The sequence below is a fragment of the Anguilla rostrata genome, chromosome 12, assembly GCF_018555375.3.
Source record: "Anguilla rostrata isolate EN2019 chromosome 12, ASM1855537v3, whole genome shotgun sequence".
Classification (NCBI taxonomy): domain Eukaryota; kingdom Metazoa; phylum Chordata; class Actinopteri; order Anguilliformes; family Anguillidae; genus Anguilla; species Anguilla rostrata.
In genome coordinates this window covers 11,491,010-11,500,825 of record NC_057944.1, presented here as the reverse complement: position 1 = coordinate 11,500,825, position 9,816 = coordinate 11,491,010, and the positions used below count along the sequence as shown (strand labels likewise).

Genomic DNA, 9,816 nt, shown 5'->3' with positions numbered 1-9,816 from the left:
TAAATGAAAATAAATTATTATGATTATTATTATGATTATTATTATTAATATTAATAATAATAATAATAATAATAATAATAATAATAATAATAATAACTTGTATTTATTTGATTTTATTTAATTTTTTTGTGTTTGCATGTTTGCATAATTTACATGTTTATCAATTTGCAGTTGGATATTTTCTAAATCAATTCAGGTTCCCAGGGTCCCACCTGTTACTTGTGCCCAGAACCTTTGAGTTACCAGCTGGGCCTGTTTCCTAACATTTATACTATAACTTCACCTTTTTGAGATCCCCTCCTTTTACAAGTCTCCAGAAGCCCAGTCTTCAGTCTCAAAATGGCTTTAATTCACCATACTGGTAAAAATAACAAATATGTTTTATTAAAAATATATTATTCATGCAGTTATACTGTATATACATGCAGATGTGAAAAATGACAAGAAATGCAATTGTTTTTGAACTACGCCAACATATTGTATAAGTTGTTGTATTCATATTGTACATTTATGGTACAGCACTGTAAAAGACCCACAAAACCAAGTTCTTGTGTCTGAGAATCTGCTCATATCAACTGTGTCTATACAGATCTAAAAACACAAGCGATCGTCTCTAGAAAACTTTGGCCATTGGTACGCGCTTCCCCTACACATTCCCACGGACATTATTTCCACCAATAAAGCCCAGATCTCCAGCTCTGGAAAGGATCCTTAGCCAGTAAAAAAGAATGCAGTACAGTAGCCCTGAATAACAACAAGAACTTAAGTGCCTTAGTACAGGAGGAAACAAATCTATTCATTCTACCATGCAGCAAAAGCGCTGATGTTTAAATATGTCCCTGCCATATTATTGTACTCTGTTGCCGTGCGACTGCCTCGATGGCAGCTTCTGGAGTAAATGAAAAAGAATAAAAAAATGAAGGTTCTTCAATCTGAGTCACATGTCCCAACCAGCCAACCCTGTCTTACTGCCCGGCAAGCTGTGGTCAGTCCTGCCCGTGGTGCTCACCGCCAACGCCGCTGTCTTCTCCGATTTCTTTCGCGAGTGGAGGCGGAAGACTACGTACACCATCAGGGCGAGGAAGAGCACGCACACCACCCCCGCAGTGACGGCCACGCCCATGAGGGGGCCGCTCTCCTCGGCCGTCTGCAAGGCTGCTGGACGGGAGGGACATCAGGGACATCACCGTGAGTCGCACGCCTCAATGCACAACAGGCACGTTTCTCTCTTTCATCAATGCCAGGCAGCCATTAAGAATCACACAGGGGCATCTACCTCTACTTGTGTGATGCTCTGGTGTATGTACTCGCTAGCACTTGTATAAACACTTTTAATGTCAAATGAGCAAGGAGCTGTGTAGAATGTTTCATAGTGAGAACAGAGCATTGCCTACTGCTACAGTAAGAAAGCACCAGGCCTGATATTAAACGCCCCACAGGTATCTACGGCATTACTTTAACCAGTATCGGCTTAGCTATCAATATTCTTAAGATATCTGTGTTACATTCTTGTTTTGAGTGTTATAGACCCGGAGTTGAAATTCATGTGCCAGGCTTCACCTTTTTTCCTCATATTTGTGTCCTATTTGTTTGGGCTTTTAGCTGATTTCGATTATTTTCGTTTTTGTGTGAAGTACCTTGAAATGTTCACATGACGAATGCTATATACAAACTTATTGTATTGTGTTGTTGTATTGTGTTGTACTACATGTACTTGTGTATATATGGAATATATATATATATATACACACACAAGTACATGTAGTACCCCTGTTGTGCATCCCTGCCTCTGAGCAACTTGTATGCATATGATAGGCCAGTGTGCTTGCAATCAGGAAAAGTATCTTACTTTGAGAAGCTGGGGCTGTAAGACCACCTACATGAAGAAAAAAAGATCCAATTAATTACGGTTGATTTATGTCTCAGTGAAAACAATATACAGCCAATGTACTGAATAACATTTATAATTCAGTTTACTCTGACACGGATTAATGAACTGTTTTAGGAAGTGAGGTATATTAGAGGTAAAGAACATTATTTTAGTGTAGTAATTTTAGGAGGTAAAAGCAGGAGGCATTGTCTTTGGTAGTGCTCTCTCACCGTTGTCCACTTTGGTGATGATGGGACCGGACGTGACTGTGGCCACGTCGCTGACTGACGTTCCCTGCGCTGTCTCAACCTCTCTTTTTCTCCTGTTGCCATTTTCTGTACAGTTCTGTGCACAAAAATAACTCAATCAAAATCAAATAGGTACAAAATGTCTGACAAAAAAAAAAAAAAAGGTTTGTGCAACCACAGCACTAGAATTGATTTTTCAGCAAATAATGTACGTGCATTTTTCTGTTGATTCATATACCTTATCACGGCAAGGGTGTGAGGATCAACATCATGTTATCGAGCATCGGTATCGAGCAAAAAAGTTTTAGTTCTTTTTTAAAGATGAGATTTGGTTGAATCAATTTTGGTTCCAATTCTAATTCCATTGTTCCATTAATTAATTTTATAGTTTTCTAAATTCCTTCTAGAAACCATACACATACATGCTAAAACCAGTAACTGCTATACTGGTTTTCGTTCCAACCACAAATGCAATTCCAGAATTATAACTAGTTGTTAATTTTTCTTAATTAGGTGATCTTCATGTTTAGAGGGATTATTTACCCTATTCAACCACATTATATCATGTATATATAATGTAATATATCAGAAATAGCTAAGCATTCCACGAAGAATTAAATTTCCATGTTCATACTGTGCTTATTGTGCTACATTGCAAAAGAAATTACATTAAAAGGTAAATTATTTTTAACGGATCAAATTAAAGTCTGAGGAGAGACAATAGGCTTAGAATTGGTCATATAAGTGTGGACACCTGGCCGCTAAAACTAACCATCTGGAAGATAATGAAGAATTCAAAGACAAAGCAAATGATAACAAGCCAAACCTGCATTGTGTCAATAAATTTGAGGAAATTAAACGTTCCGCTACATGTTCAGGGGTCTATTGATTAATCTCGGTCTTTCAATTGGTCCAAGAAGTTTGTTACCACTTCCATGTAATTTTTGTTGCAATAAAGCACAATATTAACATGAGAACTTTATTGTTCATGGCTATTTTTGACATGATGTGGCTTAAGTGGGTTAATAATCCCTCTAAACATGAAAAGCACCTAATTAAGGAAGATGAACAACTTGTTAAAATTCTGGCATTGCAATTATGGTTGGAACGAAAACCAGCATACACAGGGGTACTCCAGGACCGAGGTTGGGAGCCGCTGCCCTAAAGCGCACGGTCCTAAAATGGACGGTTGGAGCGGCGAGCGGCGGGCTTTTACCGGGCGTAAGACGCTGCAGACGGCTCGGTCACACAGCCTGGTGGCGCAGTGGAGGTAGAAGGTGGAGACGGTCACGTTCTTGTGCTGCACGAAGCGGAAGGCCTCGAAGGAGAAGCGAGCGAACTGTGCCTGCCCGTTGGTCCCCATCACCGTCTGCCCGTCCTTCGTGCACCTGGGAGGAAAGGCCACGAGGCGGGCTTTCATACCTCGAGCTGGAGGAACGTCTTAAATGCAAAGCTTACTCTTTACCTGTATTCAAACCAATGTTTACCCGTGACTTTGGCTTGCATTCAGCCAACTTTTATCAGTAACTTCTGAGGTGGGACATGGTCTCTTCCTCACATAAAAATGAAATGAGTGACATGATCAACTGACTTACCCAACAAAGAGGTCATAGTGGGAACTGTTGCCGGGAAGCGGGCTTGTTGTGGCGTAACACCGATCAAGCAGCACGTTGAACCTTTAGAACAAAAGCTCTGTTAGCAACTCACAAGGCCTGGAAGAGGGATTAACACAGAACTCAGCTCTCATCATCTGAGATTTTTACTATGTGCTTGTAATTTCACAGTTTGTCCAGGTTTGTGTACGGTTTTTAGTGGTCTCTGAGAAAAGGTTCTATTGGTGTTGTCACGGTTTGCGATTTGAGAGGACATTGCTACGATACCTTTCTGTGAGGTTTGTCGCCTTTACTTCCACAAAGATCCGTGTCTTGAGCTGAACTCCACCATTTGGCATTATCAGCCTTCTGGTGTAGGCGACGTCCTGGGGAACCAAGAGAGAAGATGTGAGGGAAGTTCCCTCATGCTATCCCACTGCTGAATCCCCACCCAGGAATCTGCATTGCAGCTTGTTTCTGAACCCCTGCTTTTTCTTATCGCTGTGTGCACTGCTCTGCTTTTCATCAACACTCTCTTAGCTACATGCACTGTCTTTGATCCACTGAGTTCAGCATCGGCTGGCTAATGAACTCTTCATCTCCTCGGCTGCTGACTCTAATTCATTCAGTGATGGATTTAATGTAAATCCTCCAGTGTGATCTCAGTAATTCCCTGCCAACATTAGGTGCTGTCTCCGTTAATCCTGTACCATCATACTACCTCCTATACAACATACTACCTTCTGTCATTTCACATCTTTATTTAATATAATTCCATAATATTCCATAATAATAGCAAAAAGCCTTCAGATTTAATCTAATACTGTACACGCTAAGGTTCTTGTGATAAACATCTACACAAGGTCATATAGCAGGATGAATAAGCCGGAGAGTTCCTTTACCTCAAACAAAGACATACTCAGCGTGCTGATGAAACTCCCGTTATTGTCCTTGACTGCCAGGCTCACCCCAGATCTGTTTACAAGTATGAAACCACGAGTATTAGACACAGAGCAAACGACACTGGGGACTAGGCGTGTGGGCCTCTTAGATCTTATCAGCCAGGTACACATCAATCAGTCATCACCATCTTGTGAACAACATCACCTAACAAACAATAACCAAGGCAATTTCCAACTGTTATCTGTGGCTATGGGAAATTGGTTTATCAAGCTCCCTGTGACCGATCTTCCTGGAACAGAACAGAGAGCTTTCATTGACGGAGTCTAGGAGCAAGTTTGAAATATGCCCTTTAACGGTTAAGTGAATTTGAATGTAAAATAAAAATAATGGCGAATAATGCACACAGAGCACACATAGAAGCAGCAAAAAGGTACTCACACACCCATCCGTGTGTTGTTGACCAGGTACTGCAGAGGGTACCGACAAGAGAATATGTACATCATCTCCTGACGGTAGGTAATGGTGCCCGCGCTGGGATCCAGGGAGTTGATCATCCCAGAGATGTTAACAAACTGAACGCTGGAATAGTCAGAGAAGAGCCCTGAACCCACCTCCTCAGTGATCTGTGGCACAAGAAGAGGACCAACATCAGTAACTGGCAGGGATCTCCACAGTGCAGAAGACAAAGATTATACTGTCTTTAACTCCAACTGGTACAGTGACACTTCAGGTCTTTACAATGTGTGTATCATATCCAAGCAGTGTTTCCTCGGGTTCTCTTTAAGGTATTACTTGTTTTTGTCAAAGATACATGTTTGCATATGAAATATCTGGAAATCTTTGAGACTATGTAGACTGAGCGTAATGTCTGTGGGTACAGGCCTGTTTTTAATAAAAATACAGCATGCTGAGTTAATTTGGGAGATAGCTAAATTGTAAAAATGGCTTTCATCTGTAAGTAAAGTAGAAATGTTGACATAATCCAAGTCTCGGGTACCTTTAACTTGTTGGAGCAGGCGGTGATGGAATTTTCAGAAATGCTGAAATTGAATTTCAGGACGGGTGGGTCAACTGTCCAGTCAGGGGTCCCATAGCACTCTCGTCTGCTGAACTGAGCGTTCAGGGCCATCAGTGACTCATTGTATCCACGAAAGTAGATCGGACACATCAAGATGCTCAACTTCATTGTTTCAGTTCCACATGTAACCGTGATGTCAGAGTTGGCTGGGAGACACAATTTGTTTTACACTTATTCTACAACATTTACAGTTTTAAATAAATTTGTATTAGATAAAGCTGTCCAGCACCCCCTGTGGCCCTGAACAGGAATACGTGGGTATAGATAATGGATGGATGGATAGAGCTGAAAGCATTCAACCAGTGTTTATTTTTTCACTTGAATATTTTTGAGAGTACATACCGTATAACATAACATAATGCGAACAGACCATTCAGCCCAACAATGCTCGCCATGTTCCTCACTAAATCAGTGTGAATATAAATATGAATGCTCAGGGTGTGGTTAAGGCAGCTGATTTCTCACAATGGAAACAGGGTGGTGTGAAGATGAAAGGAATAGCAGACCGACGCTAAGGTGGACAGTCAGTCCTGAAGCCACTCTAAATTCCCCATGGGGTTCTAAGTGAAAGGTGAGAAAGCGAGTGGGAGGGAGAGCACATTAATGTAAGTGAGAAGGGTTTCAGCAGAGGCCTCACTGACCTGGCTCTCTGAATGTAGGGCTGATGAAGCACGGACTCTGAGCCTCACTGCTGAGAATCAGGCCAAAGTGATACACTAGCACGGCCAGCCACATTGTCCTGGATCTGGAGACACAGGACCCGGTGTCACAATACAGGCGATCGTTCACTCAATCACTCGCTGGATGACTTTTCTTTTGCTATGAAAATGTTTACCTCAAAATTAATGTAAAAAATAAAAAGTTTGTCTTAAACTTCAAATTTTAAATTTTTAAATAAAATTTCCTCATACCCTTATTTAACCACTGTACTTTTCGCATATTAATCCACAATGGCACTAGATAGAATTTTCTCAGTATCAAGTAAAAGCTCACATCATGCATCAATAGAGTTTAGCAAAGCAATGCAGAAAATGTTATTTATTTTCAACAAAAATAGCAATATTATTATTCATGAAAAACAGGCAATCAATTAATATCATATATATGTATATATATCGACTTACCAAACAATAGCTCTATTATAAATCAATAGCAAATTAAAACATAACACTAAAAAAAAGTAACCAGAGGATCAAACAGAAAAGTAATTAGTCCCCAGTATAAATTATCATTTTACACGGTATGTTATGCCTTCTGAAATATTAACAAAAGCAATGATGGAAAAATGAAAACAGAGTCTATGCTTATTTATATATATCTTTGCTTAAAAGCACATTTTACAGCTGAACCATCATATATATTTTTGTTATGTTGTATTGATAGTAAAGGAAAAAAATGCATTACCTTGGTGAAATTCAGACACCAAAGAATAGGAGTGCAGCACTACACCCAGGTTAAGTATCTCCTCCACTTGTCAAGGTCTTTATCCTTTACTCTCTTTATGGACACCTGCTATATATACTGGCCTCATTACTGGTGAAAGGGTGTGAAAGGAAGCCGGTAAAACAAAAAAGAGGAGGGTTATGAAAGTGGAAACTCCCGAAGAGCAACAGGAACACCTAAAAAATGTTTGCCGTTTGGATTATTTTTTTATTTATTTGGCATTAGCATGCAGTGGTGTGGTATCTTTTGCATGTGTGCATGTAATGGATGATGTACTGGACATAGTAAATTAATAAATATATAAACACTGTTAAATATAACCATTGGTGATGGTGGTGGTATTAGTTAGATCAGTTGTTTTTTTGGACCGTCCCTCTGTCATGCTTCAGTCTGATTCTGATTCTCGATTTTGTTGCTCGTTATCCGACTCTGATATCATGTCTTGCTGACCATATCTGGAGCGAGTCCAAGGCTTGGGTTTGGAACAGAAGACTTGATTGGGTTGTGTAACAGGGCATCCTGAGAATGCAGTGACGGTGGAATACAGAGCCCGAGAGGATCAATAAAATATCTTTTTATTCCTCACTGGATATCATTCCCCCTGTAACCACCACTGGTGTAATTTTTTTTTTGAAGGGTGTATGGCTCAGCATAGAATCACAGGCCTTCAATTCCTTGCATTTATTTGGCACTTTCTCACCAGTCAACAACTCAAAGCAGTAATGATAGGGAAACACCCTTCACCCACAACCAATGTGTAGCACCCCCCTGGGTGATGCATGGCTGCCATTTCGTACCAAAATGCTCACCACACATCAGCTGAGATGGAGAGGGAGAGAACTATTTTTAGCCAATAAAATCAGGGGGTTTATTAAATGGTTGAGAATTTAGCCAGGACTCTTGGAAACACCCTACTCTTTGCGATAAGTGTTTAACGTCTTGTCCAAAAAAACGGCATCTCCTCCAGAACAGTTTCCCCATTCCGGCACTCGGCCCCTAAGAGCTCACCAACAGCAGTTGAAGCAGCAACTTAATTTTCCTTTCCCTTCCTAGTATTAACCAAGCCCACACCTGTTCAGTGTAAGCCATTCAACAGGAGCACGGTACATGGTGGCATGAACAGGCCTTCCCTGACGTCCAGGTAATTACAGGCCCTGCTGGGCAAACGAAGACTGCATTGGGGCTAACAGTTTTAGGTTAGATATCCATAGCATAAAGCATAGGCTAGGCCAGTAATATTAAGTCAAACTAGGACGCATCACAACAAGCTACAATATCAAGACAACGATACAAGTGCAATTTAAGTGCTGGATGGAGGTACACGCAATTTGAAAGTGGTACAGGAGGTACATGTGTAACATGAACACATCCATATCACTTCTTACTTTGTGATTTAATTGCCACATTGTTCTTTGTGCCCAAATTTGCTCACGCCCCTGAAGCAACATCCTTTGTCAGTCAGGGAGAGTGCAAGCTTGCATGCTGGGAAATGTATGCAAACAAAAGCCACTTCTTTTCGCTTGGCAGTCCAGGAGGTCAGCTGCAGGTTATTGCACCACAATGCACTATTATTGTACTTCAATGTATTACTAATGTACAGGCACACCACAGGTACTCAATGGACTGGAGGAGTGGTTCTCATTTGGTAAAGCCCATTTCATTTAATTAGGCTCCTGAAGTCCCATCTAAAATACAAAATCCCTGGAGGATAATAAAATGCTTTGTTCTGAAAGACAACATTTGAATGTAAAATAATTCAGCTATTGCTGGTTCCATGATATGTCTCAGTGAAAATAATTCTGACTCAAATAGTGGAGTAAAACAAGGGGGAAGTTTGGGTCAAGACAAGAGTCTCTGATTGTTGCTTTACAATGAGTTTCAAAGACAAAAACATTAACATTTAGATCACAGCTTTATGTTTTATAGGTATTCGGTGTTCCAATGTCCCCCCAACTAATGCTTGTCCCATCTAAAAAGCATGTTCTCAATATCTTCCTGAAAGTGCATAACTCCAGAATATTTTCTCTTTCAAGAAAACTGAAATGAACATCATTGTGCTTGAGCCATTAGTCCTTTTCAAAGCCTGCATGTATTCGTTAATTGAGGAAATAGCTTGGCAGTAATCACTGCAGAAGTAGAATCAACACAGGGCGCAATGTGGGATACTCTAGACCAGGGGTGCAAAACAAGGGCCAATCCATTTCAGGATTTTGTGCCAACATTTCCCAACATTTATTGAATTGGCCCAATCATATCTTGATCTGACGTGTATGATCACCAGCTACAGCCGCAGACTGCGAGTGCATCCTAGAGATTTCACTGTGCTCAAGCACAGGAGTGAAGCAGTGTAGTTTATAGAGCCGACAGAAAACTATATCTATGGTAATCGGTTGGAACAAAAACCAGCACCAGATCGACCCTGCAGGACCGGAGTTGTGCACCCCTGGTCTAGACAAATGTCAACATGAGGAGGCTCAGTGTGCTGAATAGCCTGTTCTCATGACAACTATGGCACAATCTGAGCTTTCTTTCTTTTTTAAGTCCCTTTCGATATGGTGACGCACCATGGTCTAAATCAAACTCTAACCACCCCAGTCATACTGAATCAAACCATGACCACGCCATACCGACAGCCTCACACGGAGAGTCATAATTGGTGACAGCATCGCCCAGGGAAGAACG

General features: G+C 40.8%; 1 protein-coding gene across 1 annotated transcript; it reads right to left on the bottom strand.

Moving 5' to 3' along the window:
- Positions 1-412: 412 nt before the first annotated feature.
- On the bottom strand, positions 413-7,171 carry LOC135236107 (zona pellucida-like domain-containing protein 1). The gene is made up of 11 exons (XM_064302298.1): positions 7,096-7,171; positions 6,333-6,436; positions 5,611-5,837; positions 5,052-5,236; positions 4,613-4,685; positions 3,999-4,096; positions 3,714-3,794; positions 3,335-3,506; positions 2,101-2,215; positions 1,850-1,876; positions 413-1,158 (listed from the first exon to the last, which is right to left on the bottom strand). The coding sequence occupies exons 2-11, from the start codon at positions 6,424-6,426 to the stop codon at positions 938-940; spliced, it is 1,293 nt and encodes a 430-aa protein (XP_064158368.1). The 5' UTR covers positions 6,427-6,436; positions 7,096-7,171; the 3' UTR covers positions 413-937.
- Between the last annotated feature and the right edge of the window lie 2,645 nt (positions 7,172-9,816).